A 25,618-nucleotide genomic window follows, 5' to 3' on the forward strand; every position below is an offset into this window, starting at 1 on the left:
AAATCATCATGTGACTCAACATGGATTTTATATTAGTCTTTTTGCAAAATTGATTTTGTGAAATGTACAATTTAAGAAGATCAAATATTGATTTCTGTTGTGACTAATGTACAGTTTAGTAAACAAGTATTTTCCAACAAGTATAGACTAAATTCCACAGCTTCGTTCAGGTGTGAATTAACAGAAAATTACAATTTTCATAAGAATTTACCACCACAGAGAGAAGTTACTAAAATGAGGAAATCAATTCAGCATGAAAATATCAGGATTGGCAACTATTGGAAACATATGGTATGAAGGTTGATTTGCAAGGATATTTCCATAATTTCAATGCGGCAATGCCTATAACAGGTGATGTTGACTTTGCTAATTGACTTTGCCGGTTGTGTGAACTGTCTGAACAGAGGTGTGCCTTGTACCTGTAAACCAAACAAACTTAATGATTGTTTACTCACATCATGGACCTATTAAAAATTAGGTCCATGCTTACATTCTACAAACGGTTTAGAGTGTTTTTTTCAAAATTTACTGGCCCTCCAGGTTTCAGTTGTCAAGTACATGATCCATGCACCATACAAATTGTCTTGTTCCTGTCAATAGAGCCTAAAGAGTTTACGCTTGGTGATTCATCGTCGCAATTTTCACGTATACAAGATCGGTGATTCATTCAAAACTAGGATGCACCTACATGTATGCCTGGGGGAAAAGGGAGAAAAGCCGAGGTAAATCCTCTAACAACAGACAACCTGTTCCAATGTCTGCGTACATATTGTGCTTTTATACTTGAACTTGAAGTGCAATAGAATTCAAAATACAAAGAGTTTTGCTATTAAAGCCTAAGGAGAAATTCCTTGGTTTGCTCAACATTGTTCCTGAATTTGGGTTATTGATCAGAGGTTGAGGGCAAAGATGTCAGTTTTATGTAAGTTTTAAAACATTTTCTTTTGCTCTGACCTTACATGTAATCGCATGTCATACACTAAATGCTGTACCTGTATGTGTAGTTTGTGTTGTACAAGTTTATCTTTGAGTTTGTGCAAACTTACTCTTTTTTTCCTTATTAAAGGGGTCACAATTTTTTTTTTTTTTTTGGGGGGGGAGAGGGGGGGGGGGGGGGCTGTTTCTTTGCTTAGCCTCTAGTGGTTTACAGTAATAAAATGGAATATATTATGTACAGCACCTTGTTTGTGCTTGATTGCTTGAATGATATACCCGGTAGACCCCAGAATTAAAAGTTCCTTTTGAGATAGTCCGATAGACAGAAATGAACATGTTTGAGACCTTTAATAACCAGTCATGTTGTGTATCAGCTATATTAAAGATGTATTCATGTACCACAATAAATTATTCATGAATGTACACTGTAAGTAGCATGATGTCATTATCCCCTGTGGGCATCACTCAACACCATGGAGTGTGAAATGAAATCAGATACAGCTTGTGTGCATTAAATGAGATTATGCTACTCTTTTCAGCTGCCTGCCTCCATATTTTTTTTCTGAGGGAGCATGAAATGATTTATGTACAGGAATAGATAGTAAGGCTTACTGTCATAACGGGATAATGGAAATGAATGTGTCCGATTCTTCTTGCAGATTCGGACACATTTCAAAAAGATGTTTCCTTACAATTCATGAAATTCTTCCATTCTTCCATTCTTACAGGAGCTACACAATAACAAAAGAAAAGGCAGAGTAAATACAGTATAGACCATGACTCTGAATTTTGATACCGGTACTTTTCACTTCTCAAGTGCCTGCTACTCAACTTTGAGAAGAAGAAAAATTTGTAACAGCCTACCATATATTTTGTTAGTATACATGTAACTGCTACTTGAAACTCGGGAGCATCCATACATGTACACACAAATAGACTATTTTTTTGTATAACTGGTACACGTACATGTATTGCACTGCTTTGGATTTAAGTTAAAGAAAATATTTCATGCACTTACTAGATTTGGCAATGTGCCACGCAGAGGGAGGAAAGTATATCAGGCAGATACCAGTAATGATAATTATTTAATGAGCTAATTATGTGTTGTAGTGGATCTGATATAGACCTACATTTGAACACTGTTCGGAGGGGAATACAAAAATTGCATTTGTTTATTGAAGTTGGTGTCGGGGGGGGGGGGGGGGGGTGGGGGTGGGGAAGGGGGATGCCCCACTCAATTTAAAAATGTTTGTTTGCAAATATAGCATCGTGAATAACCTTGGCATCAAATATTTTAGGTTGTGATGAAACCCCTTTTTAGTGTGTGAAACATGTATGTGGAATTATTTTGAAGGGTACATATTTTAGAGTTATGGATAGATTTAAAAAGAAAAAGCAAAAGTATGTGAATTCCCCCCTTTCACTTTATTTGGCAAGGAATTTTAAAGGGTAGCAAGGTGACAAGGTTTTCAAATTCGACATGAAGGAATTTGAGGTCTCATCCATAACATTGCTCCTGGCTGTACTTCATGAGAGATATGGTTCAGGGTAGGTTTCGGTTGCTATTGGGTTTGGGGTTAGGTTGCTGGATGGGGTTGAGGTTAGTGCTGGGGCCATGGTTGATGTAGGAATTTCTGAGTAGTGTCAGAAATCAACCACAGAGCAAATTTGCTGAGAAGAAATATAAAATGCCCATTTATGTCATACTATCCATAATCCAACTTTACAGTGACAAGATATACATGTATATCGGTGTGTAGTGTATACTGTACATAGTGTAGGGGTAACTTGGCAACACCCCTTCCCTTAGGCTTATAAGTCTGAAATATGTTTGGATTCTATGTTCTTCTTTGCATTTACATTTTACAAGCAAGATTACTGGAGAGATTCATGCTTATATTGATACATTTATGTTTTCAATGATGTTGACAGACAGTGATGTTATAAAAATCAGAAAGAATTCTGTTTGAAACCAGAAGAAAAAACACAAAATTCCCCAGTTTAATATTTGTTTTTCTTCTTGAAATAATCTCAAAGAGTTCCATACTGGCTACTGGCTCCTTTATAATCTAGATAATCTCAGAACTTGAGATTGAACAGAGTATGCATTACTTTGAAGTTGATCCTAGCGGGCCGACTTGTCTGTAGACACAGACTCTTAGTCTTATTTGACACATTACCATAATTCCTAAAGCCTTGAGCAGAGCCTAGATCTGTCAGTTTGTGGCTGCATCCTTATCTGGAGTAGCTCAAGTACAGAGCCCACTGTAGTCTCATGTTGCAGACATTGTTATTCACAATAATAATAATAATAATAGTAATAATAATAATAGTCTGGATTTATATAGTGCTAAATAGGGAACATCATCTCTAAGCGTTTTTCAGATATCATTATCCCGGTCATCGGATTCATTCACGCACGATGTGCACCATCTCCACTCCCTGGGGAGTATTCTTACCATGTATGGTCACCGTGAGGGCATAGGCAATTACTAACACTATTGCTTTCGTCATCCTACCGGGTCCCCCTTTCTCTCAAGGGTATTAAGTGACAAACATAGATAAATACCTTACCAAAGGACATTAGTGCCATGTCGGGGATCGAACGAAAACCTTTGAATTTCAAGTCAAGTGCTTAAACCACTTAACTACAGTACACACTTCTACTAACTGACAAGGGTTTGTGCCTGCAGACTACTGGCTGACTGGGCAAAGGATCAAGGTCAAGTACATGTATGCATACATGGAAAAATGTAGACCATGGAGACTATTTAGACCTAAACCCCAATTGTGTCATATGAGAGTATGAGATAGAAAGTATCGTCACTTTTACATGTAAGTTGATACAAGTTGTAGAACAGATGGTAGAGTTGCAGGAGATCCTAGTATACTAGCCTCCCTGAGCTGTATGGCTGGTTCCATCTCTTTGATAATGACACCTATATTAATAAAAGGATTCAATACCACGGATCGATGTGCACCATACATTTTCTATGTTCATTAATTCTTTTTTAAGAGTTTAATAGAGGCTTACAGTACAGATGTGACCAAGGTAAACCGCTGCTTTAAAAAAAATGATGACGTAATGATTACTGCACCTTTCTCTATCTTACAACACAGAGCTACAGGTATATAATGAATACACCAAGGACCTTTGTTGCGAGCCGTTAATCATGCTCATACTCATTTTTAAAAATGAGGCTTTTTTGGGGGGGGGGGGGCGGCAGTTCAGTACATTGGTAAACCACAGGTTTTTTTTGTAGATTAAAACAAAAAAAGGCATTCATCAATTAACTGTGTGTTGTAAGATACAAATGTGAAGTACAATATGCTTACATGTAGGTGTGAAAACCCTTAAAAAACTGTGTCAGTTTACTGCAGCATACATGTACATGTACATTACATGTATTTGAACAAGGCTTTGTTGTTATATGCGGCCAACCCACCGGTGACAAGTATAATGACTAATTAACACAAAATTCTTTTGTTATCAGGAATCTAAGCAAAGTAAATATTGAAACTCTGTCATTTAGATTTATTGTTGACATGTGTCAAGAGATTTTAAACATTGATGTAGTCAAACATTGTAAAGATTTTTGTTTTGTTTTGTTTCTCTTCACTTCTCATGTGTATAATATACTTTGGCCCTACACAAACTTTTTTATGTACATGTAGTGCTACTTACTAGGAAGAAAAGTTTGCTATAGCGTAGCAGGCGCACCATTGCCATTTTATTTAGGGGTAGGATTCGGTGCACGTCGTCTGCATAATTTTGAAACATTGGGTTGTTGAATTTGCTATGACTTGAAGCAGATGTGTGAGAAAGTTTCTTACTCCTGGTGAAAAATCAAGGAATTGTTATTTTTAAAATGGATAAGGAAAGGGAAAAAAATTGTACTAGTTTTGGATCAATAGAAAGAATAATGAAGCAGAACAGTTGAATTGTTGTTGACCCAGAGTTCAGTGTGATAATGGTTCATAATATGTTTATTAAAGACTAGAATATATACAATAACACAAGAGTTATTAGTGTTGAATTTCACTTTTGTGAGCCCTGTCCCACACCTTGCTCCCTCCCTTTTCCTCTTGTATTGTTTATGTATTGCATGATCTGTCAAAATGTCATTGTATTGTGCTTTTATGATTGGCCTAATAAATAATAATAATAATAATAACATGTAATTTGATTGCTTTACACCTGTAGGTATTTGCTTAACAATGCGATTATAGATGATGAGTTATGTTCTTGTGGTAAGGGTATTGTGAGCAGATTGATGGATAACCATCTTGTTCAAAAAGTGAACAAAGAATTCATAAATGATTTATTGCACCTGTTAAAAAGCCTTTCATAGGGGAAAAGGAGAGTAAAGGACGAAAGAAGTAAATGACTTCCTACTTGTCAATAATTTAATACTTAAAACCCAGTTGAAATATTCAGTTTCAGTGTCTGGTTTTTGAGTACATGCATTCATAAGAACGATGTGCAAATGTAGAATACCATAAAACTAATTTGAGTCTACATGTAGCTTTAATACATTTTTGGCTTACACCCAGTAAATAAAGATTGCGTGCTCAATCTGTGATCGAAAACAAGTCAGAAAAAATCTTGGAACCAGCAGGATTTGAATGAATGAGTCTGTACCCTGGATTGTATAATTGGCATGCACAAAAAAAGGATATTTATTTGCAGTTCTATTGATTTACACAATGTTTAAAAAGAGGAATATCAGGAGAAAAAAATTGATCAAGTTACACCTGCTTTTGTAAAGTGTATACCTGCTTTCGTAAAGTGTATACCGGTACTCTGTATTTCTCTTTTCTGTTTTGTGTGAAATTTAACAGAAGTGTAAATAAAAAATGCAGGTTAAAGAAACAATACAAATATCATGGACTGTGAAATGAATTCTATTGTAGTCTGAACTTGCAGACTCTATAAAGCTAAAATTGTAACTGAGCACATAAGGCCAATTGAGGCCACTTGCCCATTATAATACTGCAGGGCTCCACACTAGCTTTTTGGAAATGGGTTCAGATTGAACTTTTCACAGCCTGTACACATAAGCCGTATAGAAAAATATCAAGGGGGGGGGGGGGGGGTCCAGACATGGGTTTTAGGCGGCCATGTGTCCTCGGCACTTGTTAATGTTGAGTCTACCTCATGATACATGTAAGTGTTCATAAAGCAAAAGTCACCTGTACAGTATACTGTACTACTATGCATATTTCAAGTTCTGGTGAAGCTACAATATAGTCCTAAGATTTGTTACTAGGTCTTTATGGTAAATAGTAGATTATGGAAAGAGTTTTTGTTTGCAACATAGTTCAGTATGTACCGTAGACTACTTCCATGAAATCAATCAATCCTAGACCCCTGTTACACATGCGTCGGCTTTTAAAGCGGGCCCCGAAGGCGGCCTCACACCGGCAATTTGAAGCCGCCTCGAGATCATCAAACCCCTGTTACACATGATCTCGGGCCCGCAATTTTGCGTCTACACATAGGCCGGCCTCACGTCGCCTTTTCACGAGCTGATGTTGGGGCGGACTCCAGAAAGACAGAAAGAGAAAGTGATAGAATGATAAAAACAAAGAATAACATAAGAGAAGGTAATAGAAGGGAGAAACAAAGAATAACATAAGGAAAGACAGAAAGAGAAAGTGATAGAATGATAAAAACAAAGAAAAAGATAAGGAAAGACAGAAAAAGAGAGTGATAGAATGATAAAAACAAAGAATAACATAAGAGAAGATGAAAGAAGGAAGAAACAAAGAATAACATAAGGAAAGACAGAAAGAGAAAGTGATAGAATGATAAACACAAAGAATAACATAAGGAAAGACAGAAAGAGAAGGTTATAGAAGGAAGAAACAAAGAATAACATAAGGAAAGACAGAAAGAGAAAGTGATAGAATGATAAACACAAAGAATAACATAAGGAAAGACAGAAAGAGAAGGTTATAGAAGGAAGAAACAAAGAATAACATAAGGAAAGACAGAAAGAGAAAGCGATAGAATGATAAAAACAAAGAATAACATAAGGAAAGACAGAAAGAAAAAAGGATAGAATGATAAAAACATTTCACATAAGGAAAGACAGAAAGAGAAAGTGATAGAATGATAAAAACAAAGAATAACATAAGGAAAGACAGAAAGAGAGAGTGATAGAATGATAAAAACAAAGAATACAGGTTACGTCACTTCCGCTTATAAGCCGGCCCGAGTCCACTTTTGGTGTTACACATACCGATTGCGGGACTGAGGCCGGCCTCAAACCACATCCCGAGGTGGACTGAGTCCACCTGGCCTCAGTCCGGCTTTTCGAAAAAAGTTGGTGTTACACATACGTCGAGCCGACTCCGGGGCCGGCCTCAGTCCACTTTCAGACGTATGTGTAACAGGGGTCCTATACAAGGTCAATGACAGAGTGTTTTCTGAGTGTGAGATGGATGGCCTACATAGGCTGTGATATATGTCTGATTGAGAATGAAACATGATCAGTGCTGACAGGAGAAAGTAGATCTTTACCCCACCATCTACCCCTCCCTACCCCCCCCCCCCCCCATCTGTCCGAACTAGAAACTGTTTGATACCTGAAACTATCGAAACTACACACAATTTTTAACAGCTTAACTGCAATAATGGATGGTTAATTGTAGGCTTCATGTATTGTTTTCCTTGTTATGGATAAGGATTGGTAATTATAAATATTTATTACGTACATGATTATTTTAATTTTTGCTATTTCCACCCATGTCGCACATTTCATTATACGTGTTATATTCAGATGTACTGGTCCTGATATTCTAGACTGAGATTGTGAATTTGTGATATTTAAAACCTCTACATTTTAATATTTGCTATGGCAAAGGTTCAAGACCGTAGCATACATTTGAAAAGTGACATTGATCAAGTTTGAAGAGCTGCCTCACTGGCCTGTGCTAGGAGGAGTAATGGTAGATTGGAAGACAAACAGACTCAAGAGAAAGATTGGAAGAGAGAAGATCAAAGATCAGGCTCATTTGTCAGGAGCAGGGGCATCTCTGCATTAGCGTTAGTGGTTCTTGTGGTCTGTGTGTTCTGTTGTCATAGTAACCGGATGATTCAACCCTTGGAGGCTGAGGCATGAAACTCTTCTCCACATCAATGCTCACACATCGTTATGGATAATGATTGGGATACAATTGATGATGGTGCCTGCATTAATGATGTGGTTATAGTGAAGTCGATGGTAGTTGTTGTGGTGATAATGATTGCTGATGTAATGAATTGTTAATTGTCAGTGATGTTGATGATTTTACTCTGCATTGCTGGTGATGAATTGTAATGTTCATTGCAATGAGCCTCAATGATGAAGATGATGATGATGATGATGATGATGATGATGATGATGATGATGATGATGATGATGATGATGATGATGATGATGAAATTGATGATGATAATGAAAAATGATGATGAAGAAGAAGAATAATGATGATGATGATGATGAAAAATGATGATGATGATGTTGAATAATGATGATGATGATGATGATGAATAGTGATGATGATGACGATGACAATGACGATGATGACATATATGATGAATGATGTGGTTATAATGATGATGGCTATGAGGATGATGATGATGGAAGTGGTGGTGGTAATGGTATTGGTAATTGTTAATATTATAGTGATGATGGTGGGGGTAGTAATGGTGGTAGTAAGGATGATGATGATGATGAAGACAATATTGATAATGACGATGATGAAGGATAGGAAAGTGATGATGTTGGTCATGGGGACGGTGGTTATCATCCTATCGGTAATACGGATCAGTAAAGATTAGGGTAATTATGATGATGATATTGAGTATGATGGTAATGAGTAGAATAAGTCCCCCATCCGTACACTGTTTGCTGCTGTTTTTAAATGACCAATTTATCAGCGATGATGGGTTTTGACAATAATGAGAGGGAAATTACAATGTCATAGTCTGTCATTGAAAATTTATTAAATGCCATTACTGTAATGAGTGTACATTTTCTCAGCCGATCTTCTTCTGTAGAGAGTGAAATTTCATCAATATATTTACAAATTATTATACTCTAGCTATATTTTCACCATGTACATTTTATAATGCTATCATTATAACAGGTCAAGCAATTAGGGAATGGAAAAGCTTGATGACTTTGTGACACAAATACCAATAATTACCTGAAAGGTTCTACATGTACAGCACGTGCTCGACCGCTATTAAGTGTCGTCTTTCTACCCATACGCATGCCATCAAAGCCAATTACTCTAATCACATAATGATGATTATCCATATATCCTAGGCCATTAAACCAATTTAAACCAGTTTCTACTATTGCCATTATCCCTCCCCACTTTCAGATTCATTACCATATATATCTCTGTGTATTACTCTTCATTATATTTCTCCATGAAATATTCATTATTCTCCTCCACCAATTACTACCAAAGAATCTTCAGCCGGTTGGTTGTCATGGCTATAAATACCCCGCCTCTGACGGCGGCGGCGGGAGGCCTTTCGTCAATGGTACTTCCTGCTGGCATTCCAAGATGCGTGCAACGACGGACAATGTGACTCGACGTTTGGTTGATTATTAATACCGTAGAGGATGTGAGAGATGTTGTATAGATCCAGATGGACAAACATGAAATGTTATTGATGGGACTAATGGATCAGGATTGTATCCCTTGAGCCTGAAGTGTGGAATTGGACACTTGTTTGTTTGGATTGTTAGTGTGTTCAGCTTATTGCATTGGTCAATACCATGGTCAAGTACTTTTCAGCAGACCATGGCCGGAGATGGTGGAATAGGTTGCCAGGTAATGTGTCTAATTCATGTTGGTTCGGAAAGGAAAGCTAGCGGGAGCAGATGGCTCTTGGTATGATCATACCACGGACCTACTACGCTCCATGGTCCTACAAGGCCATCTATATCTTGTCGTTCAAGAATCTTCTGAGGCTTTCCTAACACTGTTTCATTATAATAACCAATTCCTGAAACACTAGTCTCTTACTGTGTTCCCAAAGTGTTGGTCCTTTTTATCTGAACAGTACAATAGTAGAATTGTTATTGTATTGTGAATTTAAACCTGGTAGTTTCTGTTTGGTAGTTCTTATTCAGTAGATACATATCATATATCACTTGATATATTTAGGTATACATGTATAAGTTTTTTAAGTTAATTTTGTTTCTTTTTCCTAGTATTGCCCCTTAATTCATCCATCTCCTGTACTATAGTTTCTCAAAGCTTTTCAAATATTGCTCTTGGATCATGTTTCATGAACGTTTCTAACAAAACTGAGCTTCTTTTTGTCTATTTGTAGTGTACTCATTAATACAAAAATATTTAAACAATATGAAAAGTTGCGCACTGGTTGATATATGTTATCATGGAAAATGATCACAATGTACTATTTATCAGTAGATTTTTTTTACACTTACATTGTGCATTGTATTTTCCAGATAGTCTAATTCCAATAAGCATGTGAGGTTTGAACATTACTGTGTTTGTTCCTGAATGTTTACTTGCCCAAACCTGTAAGTGAGTGGATGTTGACATGACAAATAAAGATCATTTTAACATTAAAGCCAACATTTGTATTCTGGCTTGTGTTTTATCATTGTCCAATATAGCACAGAGGGGCAAAGTTCTGTAATGAATAGTAAAGAGCATATTTGTTAAAGTATATGTTAACACCCTTCTGGCTCTCAGCAGACAGTAAGCCTGTCCTCATCAGCTCGAGTTGGCCAAATAGCCTGCTATTTCTGATTCGGGAAGTTAGCCCGAAGTTACAAATCGTGTCTTCATCAGCTCCAAACGAGAGCTTGAGCTCGACAAATACCAAGCTATTTTACAAACTAGCTCAAGATATCTTTTGAATATTTCCAGAGTTTTCACCTGCCAAATTAATTTCACGAATCAGAAATAGCGGGGTATTTGGCCATCTCGAGCTAATGAGGACAGGCCTAATATAACACAATCACTATATGGTCTAATATATGAAGGTCTTTATATTCTGTTCAGAGCCAGAAGGGTGTATCTCTGTGTTAAATTATGTGAATTACTGCCCTTCTGGTTCCGAACAGATGATATTCTTATCATTCATTTCTCATGATATAAATGAATTCATAAAAATACTAGAAAAATATAATCCAATTTCAGTAAAATTCAAATCAAATATTTTTTCCCCTTGCTCATATTCTGTCAGTGTCCGGGATTAATATACCAGGATTGGGAGAAGGATGATTAACCCATCGCCTACTAGAACCAGGTTATTCCTGTATTAAGCCTATGGGAAGTAGAGAATCCAGTAGTCAAGGGCTTAAGAGTAGAGTCCACCATTTGCATGACAACCTTTGGAGTGTTACAGAGAGGAGGCATTCATGTGTGATAACAGCCCTGCATCTATTCACCTGCACATTGTATGGACAGGTACCGCCAATATTGGGTTACTCTCGGAGACCAGACCTTTGCTTCTACAGCTGCAATGAATACAAGGCATGCACATTGACTTTCCATCAACTAAATGAGATATTCTGTTGTGTCAAAAGTGATGAATGAAAGCTGTATGTTGTATGTACACTGCGTTACCACACTGATGAAGTGATGAGGCTTTCTTAGTACTCAGTTGATTGTGTTGTACACAAATGCATTTTTTATTTATTTTTTATTATTTTCAAGTTTTTATTTGTTCCACATTTTACAGAAAATATAGACATACATATAAAATATACAATTATACAATTGTAGTATAAATGAGCACATCTCAATGATTCTCAATTCATATAATAGATTAAGTAGAATGTGAGGAACCTATCAAAAAAAGGTCAACCTGTATTTAAGGATTATGTTTCCTTTTCAGGCTGCAAGCTATTCAGTTTATTTTATGTCCTTGTCCTTAATGTTCTTAATGTGTATTTTATGTTATATATCTGATTGTCACATCCAATGTTGTCTTTTTAACTGAATGAAGTAAAATTGAATTGAATTGAAGAGGAAAAAAAAAAGAAAACAAGGATTTCAGTAAAATTATCAGACAAGCCTGCAAGCCCCCCCCCCCCTTCCTTCTAGAACTGTTACTGATAATGATTATTGTACATTTTGCTGGAGTTCATGAAAAGTATTTATAATAGCTCATATTTTTGCCACACTCAGATTACAAAATGAAAGTGTTATTGCTACACTTTCAGACTTTTCATTGTATTGCTGCAGTTTGCTTGATTCATGAGATCTTTCTCATGGCCATGAATTCTAAAACGCTGGTTTTGGTTACAATAACGTAGGAAGTGCACTCATTCTGAAAACATTACTTCTTGGTAGCTTAATCCTGTAACTCCTCGGTTTACAAATGATGTATCTATTATGCAGTATGATGGTTCTCATATTTCATCTCAGGTATCTCTCTACAAAAGTACTTTCTTTTCATTATATGGTTTTGTTTCCTGTTTGCTGTTAATGGAATTAATCTTTCCAGTCCCATAAGTCTTTTGAAAGATGCTTTCCAAATATGAAGTGACAGAGCATTGAAGATGGTTTTTATTATCAATCAGTATTTATTTGCTCAGTCTCCATTTTTTTTAATGAATGTTGCTTGAAACAGATTTTCTTCTTCTCCTTTAAGATTTTGTATTAGATATTAGATATTCTCTCTTATATCTCAAGAGAAAAAAAATCACTGTTGAGAAGATGTGTGATTTGATTTATAAGAGACATCGCATGGATAATCAAATTAGTGACCAAATGGACAAGACTTTCTGAGTAAACTTCATGTAAGATGCAGAGAGCAATTCTCCATGGTGATTAATCAAATAACCTAGATGTCAGAAATATGCGAACCATGTAATTGCTTATAGCCCCGAGTTGGGTAGTATATGGAGATATGTTAAGAATAGTTTCCTGCCTATAATAATCAATAGTCATGTCAAATGTAAATCATATTTTAAGATGAAATAATTATATCAAAGAAAGTTTCCTATATATTGTACTGGAAATTCCGTATAGTGTAAGTGTACTTCTTACATTGCGCTTAAAAAAAAAAACTTTCACTTGAAGATTTTTATTAAAAAATCACTAAAAATAATCGTTGATAAAAATACAAATCAGTGTATGTTTCAGTAGTGCCAATGAAAAATAAGACAAGCTTTCACAAAGTGAATCACTTAATGAGCTATATGTAGCTTTCAAATGTCATAACGTGGAATCACCCAGTCTTATTCCACTATCAGAAATAATTCATCATCAGTATCACATTTCAAATTCACTCCCTACAGTTACACTAGCCATATTCCACTTTAACTCTATTACCGTAATCAATTGAAGCTTTCTCAGTTGGAGCTCTGGATGAGCACAGGTGGCTCTCACAGTTCAATTCATATAAGTGTCAAATTAATTGTGACAGATGTGTACTGAACAGTCTATGACTGTACTCTGTACCCTTATAAATAATTGAAATATATTTAGGTTTTCAGGTTTCTGTTGTCGTTTTTGAAAAAAGTTCTTTTCATTGAAGGATTGCATTGGTGTGACTGAGACCTATGTTGATAAGTATATATTTGACTGGCCTTTGTCTTTGTAGAATTGAGAAGTCTGGCAAAGAATTAATTCATTCTCTTAGAGTACCGGTAATCAAAATTAGACTTGAACCAAGGTTTGGTGTCTAAGATCTGTAAATTGAACATTGATACTGAGTGGATGAGATGTATATATCTCTATTTGATGATATTATAGAGAAAACAACGGCCGTTGATAATTGTGTTATAAAACTTGTGCCATGATTGTGGCATTTCTTGGATTTATAAAGGGACCAGTTCCGAAGCAAAGTATCACTTGACATAAATAAGTATCTTTATGGTCTGTTTGGTGATGTTATCTGTCAACAGTTATTCATTCCTTTTTATGAACATAACCGGGACATTGGACCCCTAGATAATTGGCGGTCTATGGCTTTTATATCCGGTGTATGACTGTATGAACGTTGATATCAATGCTAAAATTTACCGATCATCATTTTATCGACAGGTCTTGCCGTCAGCCAAATGTTTGACCAGACATGTCGACAAATAAATTTGTACTCTAAGACAGCAATACATATTGTAGAAACCTTCAGACAACTATTTATTGAAGATGGTTATTTGGTTCTGACTTTCTACTGCACTGTCTGATCTGATGTATGACATCACTCCAACCATTCTTACATGTAGGTACTACATCACTCTCTGTGTTGGTTCATTCTTCCATTTATTTGGCATACATACATGCATCTCAATATGGGTAGCACTGCACTGTTTCACACTTTCAGTCTCGTTGCCATGGTATTCCTTACATCGCAGGTGATGATTCCCCCCATACACGTTTATTCCAAGGCAAATTATTTCATACCGCTGTAGGTTTCTTGCATTGAATCGTTATTTATATAAATTGTTGGAGCTTTTGATTTGCTCTCCATCATTTTGCATGGGATCATCCCGGACGCGAGAGATGGCCCATGAGACTGACAAAACAAAGAAATATCAGGCTCTTAGGCAGTCGGTCTAGCGAAGCCTCTGGAAAGTGGCTAGAAGAAGACTCAGAAGACCGACATTGTCCGGCTCATTGTCTGTAGTCATTTGCATCATAACCCCAGCCATACCTTTGAGAAACTTTGGATCTTACGTAGTCTGAATCATTTGTGGTGGTCCTTGAAGTAAAAAAAGATTTGTGAACCAATAATATCAAATGTAGGTGTACATGCACAGGTATGCTTTTGATGATGAGACAATCATCCCATTCATAAATCCCATGCATGATTAATATGTATTAGGTCATCAAAGTGTTCATGCAGACGTAATATCGTAATAATGCAGCTCTCATTGTCTTGATCGTAGACATAACAGTGCAAGACAGTGCAATATACACTTTACATACAGCACCACGCTTTGAGCTGCTCTGTGTTCTGTTCTGAATGGTTTACAATGAAAAATTATTCACAGGGGCACAGGGGCCCTGTCACATAAAAATCAACTTAAACACAATCAGTTATCACAATCTATTGTTTCTCCATTATTGCTACAATAAACACATCTTTTTTTAACATATAAGAAGTAAGTTACTATTAGTTGAGGAGATGAAATAGATTGTAACTCTTATTCTCTTAATAATTTGCATGGCCAAGAAAGGTTTTCTCTCTTAACTATTACATGTACCATCATACAATGATATCTTTATCCAATTACATTTGTAAGAGATACATTGAAGTAATTCAACTAATTTTGCAAAGGTTTCAATCCTTTCTCATTGACAGGCTCATCCCGTAAATCCAAGACCATGGACAGTGATTCAGAAGATCAGTACGGAGAGGACGATACTGACCATGCTGACCACCTCATTGCCACAGAGGGCGACGAGCCACTCTCCACCTCTACACCGCAGTATCCCCATGGCAAGAAGAAGAAACGACCTGGCCTTTGGAAGCGCTTTAAGCATAAAACCAAACCCATGCGTAAGATCGGCTCCCACGTCATGGAGAAAGCCCATCACAAGTCCCACGGTCACTCCGATGACGAGAACATCACCACGACGAGATCCCGCTCTTTACTCTCTGCTTCAGAACCGCAACTCAGCAACAAAACTCAGAACTACAACTCGCTTCCGCGCTCCCATCGCTTTGGAGGATCGGTCATTGATCGTAGTAGACTATTTGTTGAGACGGACGGTAGACCCCAGCAATATTCCAGTGATTCAGACTCAGGCGCGGCCAGGACTAATGGTAGCAAACTTGTGAGAAGATCTAGCTCTTCGTCTTCCAGGAAAATCTTGTCTTTCGATGTGAACAATGATTCTAGACATTCAAAGAGCTTACCCGCGGATGGGGAATTAGAACTTGATGTGCCTGAGCTAGCGGCATCGGTGAGTACTCTACTTTCCCTAAGATTCTTCCTTTTAACTGTTAATTACAATATTTGTTGAGAATAAGAAGGGCTTTGATAGTTGGACATGGTGTTGATACCCTTTTGTCTCTTTGTAGATGATTCTGATTTCAAATCTCGATATCGAGTGACAACTGCTATGAAACTGTATTTCAGTGCTTCTATAATCAAACCTGCCTTAGCGACCACCTGTATAGAAAGATCAACTGTCTTCAAAGACCATATTTTTTGTTTCCCTTGAAAATGGTTTGTCATTGAAACATGTACTAAAGGAACCTGTACTTAAAGACCACCTGACTATAAAGACCACTTTTTGTTGCCCTTGGGTGGTCTTTATAGACAGGTTCTCCACTGTAAATTTCTACAGGAGAATTAAGTTTCCACTGTGAATAAATCAAGAATGGATTTTATTCTCCTGCATGGAATCACTTGAAATCTTTAATAAAAGCTGAAACAGATACATGACACAGGATACAGGTGCAGCTTTAGTTTGTATCAGTTTTAGGATGGAATTCCTGTACATATAGAATGAGTGGCCAGAGTGGATTAGTCTTTCTTCAAACAATGATAGAAAAATGTGTAAATGATATCAGTTATATGATTGTGTTAGAGTCCGGAAGGGCTTTAAACCCTTGTTTTTTTTATTCATTTATTATATTTTCTGCAAAGAGTGAATTTTCTCCTTTTTATCCAGAGAAATAAACTAGTGTATAAGGTGTCTTTGTAAATGACTGAGATCCAAAAATTCTGGTTTGATTTTTAAAACTTTACTGTATGTATAGTTGAAAAGTCCTGGAATACTCCCTAAACCTGGCCCATACTCTCATTATGGAAGTTGTCAATGTTAATTTCAATACCATTCCAAGGAATATTACATGCTGTGCCAAGAAGGTGTCAGGAACCATCCTCATCGAGTCCAACAAAAATCGCCAAGCTTGAAATTCAAGCCATGAATCACAGATTTTGATAGCTGTGTCCTGCTGAATATTAATGAACCAGATGAATCTTATAATAGCAATCATCAAGTGGCCTTAACATTGTCGAGCGTGTGTGCAGAGCTTTGTAACTGCAAGGAAAAGGCGCTACATGTATATCAAATATCTTTTGGATTGGATTGGATCAAGATGACCCATTTCCATGTAAGTCCTTTGTACTTAACCTGGTAAACCATCTCTAAACAAACTGCCATTCATATCTATGTCTTCTAACACTCAGATGGTTTAAAATGATGGGTCTCTGTTGCGTGCAGCTACTATGTGTCACAACTACTTGCCATTAATTTACATGTAAACAAAAATTCTTTCTCTCCAGAATTTTTTATGTATTTATTTTATTTTTTATGTTTTCCTGCATCATTGTCCGAATGAGGCATTTATAAGTCAGTAATAGCGGATTGTTCTTGTTTTAGGTATGAAAAGTGCAGAACGACAGACTTAATAATAATAGTGATAATAATGATAATAAAAACGGTGCTTATAAAGCACTTACCACCAAAGTCTCTAAGCGCTATAACAAACAAAATACAAAGATAAACAATTACATATTAAACAAAACAAAAAATTACAAATAAACCCCACAAATTACAATATATGTATATGAAATATACATCAATGTGAATAAAGTACAGGTAAGTTAAGCATCGATAGCAATTTTGAATAAATGTGTCTTGATGTGACTTGATGTGATGAGTGAAAATGTTTCATTTTAATTTCACCGAGCCTCACCACTTATCCATTCTTGTCCATACATGTATGGATGGATGTCTCTTTCGTAACCCTCAGGGTTGGTTAATGGGGGTAGATCAAGACATGGTTTGTTGTGTCCCCTTGGAGCAGGATGGAGTTTCAAGGCGAGCCTCTCAAGTGCTCTCGTGATCTATCAGCCATGTACAAGAGCTCTTCATATGTTTGGAGTCTTGGAGGCTTAATTTCACCTCACGTTGCAAGTTACCATCTTGCTAAATAGGCCTGTCCTCATCAGCTCGAGATTGCCAAATAGCTCGCCATTTCTGATTTGGGAAATAATCCAGAAGTTACAAATTGCGTCTTCATCAGCTCGAGACTTGACCTCGAAACTTGAAACACGAGCTTGAGAATTTAGCTTGAGATAATTTGCTCAGCGTTTGTGCATAGTGCGAGTCTTCTTGCTGGTGAAGACGCACATGACAAATAGCGGGATATTTTGCAAACTAGCCCAAGATATCTTGGGATGATTATCTCGACCAAATATCCCGCTAATTGCAACTTCAGGCTGATGAAGACGCAAATTTAACTGGATCAGGATAGTTCAAATAGCGGGATATTTGGCAACCTCGAGCTGATGAGGACAGGCCTTATTTCACTCTCACTCCGCCCTCCTTGACTTCTGTTGTATCTCAAAGACGATCATGTTATTGTATCTTTAGGCAAAAGTTGAAAGTTTAGGCAATTTGGCTCCTGTCAATAGGTCCATTTACACAGCCCAAACACCATTCCGAAAAATCAATTTTTTTTTATGTCATTCACTCCTGGAAAAACCCATTAAAAGCTGTTGTTGTTTCCTCATTCCGTTTCTTGGGTGATGTGGGCATATGCATGTAGAACTTGTCACTGCTCTGTATGCGACCGCACAGAAGTGAGGAGAGTCAAGTGACCACAAAAATTATCATTCTCCAATGTTTTTGAGAGTGGGAATTTACAAAGCAAAAATCTATGAAATTTCTGCCGGCTTTTGAGAAAAACCACACTGAATTTTTTTATTTCCTATTTTCATTATGTTTCCATGTAGTTGAAACAGCGGAATGTGAGAACAATTAAAGATACTTGCATGCAGTGTAAATGCAGCTATTATTTACGCTTGTCAAAGTTTCAACTCACTCCTAAAATGTTCTTTTGAGAAAAAATATTTTATAGTGTATACACAGCTGTGTAGATTGCAGTTGCAGAATCAAGTAAAAGCATTTTGAAATAATCTGTATACCCTGAACATAAAGCAACAAAGCTACATAAGGCTCTAAAAATGAAAATAGCAAAAAAACATATGATCATTTGTTTTATTGTATTGGAATACATTGTGGTAGTAGCAGAATATAGCAATATCCTATAAAATGCAAATAGGGACATTATAAACATGGATTATACTCCACATCTACTATAGATTTCAAGTCATCATGCATTGATTTGTACTTCAAACTCCCCATCTAAATACAAATCCATTTTCTTTTGTGATATAATGATTTCACTCAAATGCAGATGGTGGTAAATAGTGAGGATATTTTGTAATCCAATTGTCAGAATGCTATAACAATTTGCAGTTATGATTATGTGAAGTAACGAAAATTCTCTGGTATTGTACAGAATTTATTGCACTTTAAATTCCTCTTTTTATGCAAATATATTGTTGGGAAAACTGCAGGGGTATTAAACTCTTGTTTTGCATCACATTACCTGTTTTGTATGCGTTTTGATGAAGTGACGTACATGTATTTATATCAGACATTCCAGTTCAATCAGTCACATAATTATAAGAGATTGTTTGTATCTTACTTTATTTCACACTTACCAAAAATACTCTATACTTGAGTTGGTGAACCGACCCAATTATTACAATGTACTTGGTGGTTAGGGGCGGTATGAAGTAACTTCCAACTTCTTGTTTTATTGTACAGTGGTCTTCTTTTTTCTTGGTGCTCTTCATGTTATCCTTCCTACATGTACCCCCCCCCCCTAAAAAAGAGGGAAAAGAAGTAAAATTCTTTATGTGTGTGTGTGTGTGTGTGTTTGTTTCTATATTCTGTTTTCCAGACTTTTCCAGAGCAAACCTGCTCTTTGCTTGTATAGATTATCATAGTTTAGTAATGATTTTCATGGTTTATGATTTGACTAAGAGTGAAAAAAAAACTTAGGCAAAAGAAACTTCTTTGTGTTTGGCAGTTATAAGGAACAAAATTATGAACTTCACATTATATACACAGTACTGCCGCTGTTACTGTTAGAGCAATCTTTTAGTCTATAACATTATTTGGTAGGCACAGTAAGGATACTATATTGGGATGGATCAATAATTTTCTAGCATGCATGCCGGCAAGGTAAAGCCTTGGAAAGTGATGATTTCTCACATTATTTTCTCACCTAGATGTAGAAGATGGTTGCATGGCAGGTGGTTCAGAAAGAAATTCAGACTATTTTATTTAGAATCACGATAAGATTGAGTTTTATAAAAAAAAATTTTTAGAGATATAAAACTTAGATGTAATGTAGTAATGAAGTTGTATTTTTTAGAGAAAGTGGTGATAAATGGTTTCACATGGATTGGATTGTAGATACATGTAGCATGTTTTGAGTAGCAAAATATAAATATTGTATAAAGGCTTTGTTGGAAGTCACCATTGCTGAAAAGCAGGACTCACAATGTAATCACTTTTTAAGCACATGATTTTGGACAGCTTGCTCGTATTCCTCATCTGTATTTGCTTATTGCTCAGCAAGTTGAATGTTATTACTAAATGATTTATTTGTCACCTTACACATTTCATTTAAAAAGAAATTATTTTCTTATCATTTATTTCCCATCATTACTCAAACTCCAGATTATCTTCTGCTTTAATCAGAATTTAAGGTTCTCTTTAAAGTATGTTGAACAGTAGGTATACTCTAACGCCTTGAAGTTTTCAGTTTTTTTTCTCACCTGAATCATGGTTGTCTGGCAGGTGGTATCGGAGAAAGGTGACATTTTGAGAAGCAATTATGTGCAGATTTTATAAGCAATAAAGCCATTCATATGACTTCCTAGACTTACATGTAGGTTGATGAATAGCTACATTATAGATGCCCAAATTAAAATCTCATACAATACATTTTTACAAAATTATAAGGAATAATGAAAAGCATGACATACTACTAGCTGATAGAGAGCTACAGTATATACATTCATGGATATTATCATTCCCTATAAAGTACTTGACCTGTTTCTGAGGCCTAAACTGTTATACTGCCCTCACATGATCTTCTACTTTGTATCCAATCGTGGTTTTATTTCCAGGTTTTCCCCCTTTACACAATGTAGAATTTTCTCAAATTGTCCATGTTTGCTGCTCACAGTATGAATATGACTGACAAAGAAAGCGGACAAAATATACAGTTCCTCAGGTAGACAAAGGAACATCTCTTCACTGCTATTATGTAAAAAATGTGTAGAACATGTGTCGCATAGTCACCTGTTCTACACATTTTTACATAATAGCAGTGAAGGGATGTTCCTTTGTCTACCTGAAGAACTGTATATTTTGTCTGCTCTCTTTGTCCGTCATGTTCATAGTGTCATGGAAGTTGATAATCATTATGGTTGTATTCTCTACAGCCATTATAAATATTCCTACATTTTATGTAAACAGAACCACAAATAACACATATGTAATATATTTTATTCCAATCTGTTTCTGATTAATTGTTCTTTGATATTTTTTTTTTAATGTTATTGTTTTGTTTTATTTTGATTTGATTTGTATTGTCTACATGTTTGTGTTTTTCTATATAAATTATGTATGCAATCTAAACTTATATAATCTAATACTTGCCTTTTATGTAATTCATATAATTGCCCTTTTTTAAGTGACTAAAAACACATCGTCATTAAAAATGTAAAAATTTAGGTTTTTCAATTTCCTTTGTCACTCTGGAAAATAAGATACCGGTATTCATAATTTTTATGTCAATTAAAAACAAGGTCCTTGTCATAGTTGAATCTGCCCACCGGTATTGCAATACTGAATTGACAATGATTCAGTATTGCAATACTGAATTTACCACAATAAATCAATGTATGAATTCACAATGATTCAGTATTGCAATATTGAATTTACATGAAATTTATTCATACAAAAACTGCACCTTTTTGTGCTGGTATGATTGTATTGCTGTATGCATATCAGAATATGCAAAAAATCAAAGCTATAATATTCAGTTGCAAGGTTGTTGTTTTTTGTTGTTTTTGTTTCCAACTTTCCATGTATTTTGTATGTTGCAGCTGCGTGTCATTCGAAAACAGTTTTTGTTCTTATTGTGAAATTAGTGAGTGGCATGTAGTCAGCAGTTCTCTTTCATGGGACAAGGATTATACAGTACAGCCAGCATGTCAGAAAGAGCAAGAATGTACCTGTTAAGTATAAACAATTATTTTAAAATTTTGTCAGTTTGGAGCCAGAAGGGTGTTAACTATATATGTTCTAAAATAACCCACAAATTCAGTAGCTAAAATTTTGATTTTCAGTATGCTTAGAAAACTTGATAAAACACACAAGAGGTGGAGCTTTTTTTAATGTATTATACAATGGTATTTCTGGCTGAAGTGGTTAAGTGAACAGGTCAGCCTCTTTCACTTTTACCACAATAATATACCCGTAAACCTTTAATCTTTTTTGTTCTATAGTGCACTGAAAGTGTTGATCAACGATAGAAAAGAAAGTCAGAAGAAATATCCTACATGTAGACCGATCTTTGTTGCGATCGATTGTAAAGTAAGAAAATGACATTTGTGAATCATGAATGGATCCAGGCTTGAGCACAAGATCCCTAGCAAAACTTTGAAGGAGTACAAAAATGTGCCCTTAAGATTCTACTTGTGCTTGCTTGGCATCAACTATATCCTTTAAAGTTCAAATAAATAATCTTTCTTTTCTCAGACACATTTTAGGTAAAAGTTTAGGTAAAATGCAAATTTCTCAGTTAAAAAAACAACATTAGAACTTCATTTTCTTAGTAGCTCAAATGGAAGGTAAACAACATCTCAATGACTTGAAAATAGGGGACCATACCGTCCGTTTGGAGCCAGAAGGGTGTTACATGTAACTTACATACGTTAACACTAACACGTATACCTCACTATGCCTCGGGACTGATATCCCCTCATGGAGAAATTAATATTCTTGAATCATTCATGAACTACAGCACTTTAATGCAATCTCAAGATGATGATGATGATGATGATGGCTTCATCTGAAAGGCACGCCTCCGAGGAAGTTTGTACTTGTGAACTCTTGCTGCTTCAATTATAGGACTGTCTGAAGTGTTTATATTTGGAGCCTGTTTTGGGTTTTATGTCGAAAATTCAGTCCTCTTGGTTGTTAGAACAGATCAATTCACAGAAAAAAATTGAAGTTTATTAGGGGTAAAGAATTGTTCTTTGCAATTAGGCCCTGGTTACACTTTATTACTGTAGCGATTACTTTTGATGAATCAGAGCAGTCTTTACATTGATATGTAACAATATCTTAAATCTCATAAAGTAGCCAGAACCATATTGATCTAGAATTCATCTCAACCCTTGGAGGTGCAATAATTATAACAGAATTATAAAAGCAGCTCAGACTTTATATCTAGAAAATCTGCAAGATGCCCAAGGAAAGTTTAGCAGATAAAAAAATAAGAAAGGAATCAGAATGAATCAGATTGTCTTAGAGGATTATTCAAATGAAAGCCAGGGTTTTGTGATTCAGGTTGTATTTCTGCCGTAAGGAGTTGAAAGGTTGATCAGGTCATACTGTGACTAAGGCTTTACGATCTGGCCAACAACAAAATATAAAAAATAATAACAATAAATTCTCTTTCATAAAGCAGTTATTGGCTTCTCTATTTAAACAAAAATCTGTATCTCAATCTGGTATGAAAACATTCATTTGATTCCCCAGACTCCATTTGAGGGATTTGAAGAAGTATGCTCCAGACTTCTTTTATAATAAAATGTTGATGTCCAAGAAGACCACCCCCAAAAATGAATATTGAAATTAAAATGTAATCCTTTATATTGATACTGACATAAATATATGGATATCTTGGCAGTTTCAAAAGCAAGACTTATTTTACTCCCCCCCCCCTCCCCTCCCCTCCTATCTGGCAGTATCAGTTTTGTCCCAATCATTGTTGTAGGCTGTACCCAAACAAGCATCAACCACTATCTAATCAACTAATAACATACTGTAGGTTGTTTGTATATCATCTCTCCTCTTGATAGTGGTAGCTAGCTCCTGATTGGTTGTCTAATCACCCATGTGGCCAAGGCTGACAATTTAAAGTAGACGTTCTCTAGCATCAAGCTGAACAAAGATACTGAGTGGATCATGATGTTGATAGAACGATGCATGTTAGGGATGATACCACACGTGTCGTCGTGACGATGGGATGAAGTTCCCTCGTATCCATCCTCCCTCTGTGTAGTAGTATTCTCAAGGAGGAAGATTAGTTCATTGGATTGATTTATCTCGGTATATGAGAAGGGATGTGTGCATTCTGCTAGGAATGAGGAGTAGATGACTTGGAAGGAGTGACTCATAGCAGCACATGCCATTTTCTTTCAGCGAGAATTCCCATTTGTATTTTCTGAGATTGCAACACACTGACACTATGCCAAGGGTAAGGTTTTTAATGTCATTTCAGCTTTATATGATATTAAATTATACTAATAATAGAAAAGAAATAATTAATATATATTACTATAACTACGTTATTATTGTATCCCCAGGCAGCATGCCGGTGGGTACTTTGGATTCAGCAGCGTTACGCCGCCGCGTCATATTCTTGTTTACTTGCACGTTCATTTCAGCTAATGCTACATTTTTATTTACTATAGTTATTTCTGGGTATCTTCCTCTGCAGAATAGAAGTAATAATAGAAACAGTGCACTTCACTTAGTACTACATCAGATAAAAATGTGTATTTTAAAATGTCTTTAAAAATGTGCTGGTCATAAAGCAGCACACTCTCTATCATTTAAGTAAAAAATAATGTTTTGTAAGTTTAAAACCTCCAAACGAACAAACTGATGTTGTGGTCTTGCTTGTAATTAGAGCACCTGTCTTTCCTGTTATATCTTTCTTCCTTAGCATGTAGAGATGCTACGGTAGTAAAATGCACTATAAGAGCACTGTATTATTTTCACAATTATTATTTTTCGTTCAGAATAGATTGATTTTAAATGATAAATAAACAAAGAAAAGGAAAAAAGAACTTCAGTTATTGACCTGATACATGTAAATCTTGGGTTTTTCTGATAAGAGTCAGTAGTATGATTTGTGTATATGTACCAGCAATTCTTTATACGGTGCACGGAGCAAAAATATTCACTTTTCTCCATTTTGTAACGTTTGCATACTATAACATTGCTGGCTTCTCTACCCACTATCATACGACACAGATGAATGCAAATTATTAATTAGCTATATGTAATGTATACACATTCTCTCTATACCTTCCTGCTCCTTATTGATACAGTACTATGTAAAGCCTCTCTGCATCGGTGTGCAATATCGGTTTTCAAAGAGAGTTTTCATGCGTGATGGCATTGACTCCTCTTGTTAAGTAATTACTTTGTGCCAGAAGACTGGAAAAAAAATTACCGTTCATGCACTTGAATAGTGAATTGAGATACGACATTGTGTATTGAGGTACTTTGAAGCATTATAAAGCGTTCTGAAAATTTTGAGTCACCATTCTGTTTTTTTCAAATAATATCCTGCTGGTAATTTATTAGTGGTACACATTCGTACCGTGAGAGTACCCTGTAACAAGTACATTTATTGAAAAGTTTTTAATGTGTGACTAATTCCTTAAATAAGAACAGTTTTGAAATAACAAATGGCATGGCACTGGTGTCCTTTGGCAAGATATTTATCTACATTTGCCACTCTCCACCCAGGTGTTAAATGGGTACCCAGTTGAAGTTATACATGTTTCATGCACCAAGATTTAGTTGGAAAGACTTCTAAAATCAATAACAAAACCGTACTTTT

At 35.9% G+C, this 25,618-nt stretch overlaps 1 protein-coding gene across 4 annotated transcripts in view; it reads left to right on the forward strand.

Annotated features, from left to right (window-relative positions):
• The first annotated feature begins 718 nt into the window (after window positions 1-718).
• LOC574791 (multiple C2 and transmembrane domain-containing protein 1) overlaps window positions 719-25,618 on the forward strand; it is an 83,444-nt gene continuing 58,544 nt past the window's right edge. For 2 of the 4 annotated variants that reach the window (XM_030976972.1, XM_030976974.1), the window contains exons 1-2: window positions 8,644-9,771; window positions 15,233-15,837. In XM_030976972.1, the coding sequence (XP_030832832.1) occupies window positions 9,717-9,771; window positions 15,233-15,837 (660 nt within the window). In that variant the 5' untranslated portion in view covers window positions 8,644-9,716. Of the gene's footprint in view, window positions 923-8,643; window positions 9,772-15,232; window positions 15,838-25,618 lie in introns of those variants that run through there. The other 2 variants (XM_030976976.1, XM_030976975.1) reach the window with 2 other exon arrangements.

This window comes from Strongylocentrotus purpuratus, unplaced genomic scaffold, assembly GCF_000002235.5.
Source record: "Strongylocentrotus purpuratus isolate Spur 01 unplaced genomic scaffold, Spur_5.0 spur5_scaffold_9, whole genome shotgun sequence".
NCBI classification, from domain to species: domain Eukaryota; kingdom Metazoa; phylum Echinodermata; class Echinoidea; order Camarodonta; family Strongylocentrotidae; genus Strongylocentrotus; species Strongylocentrotus purpuratus.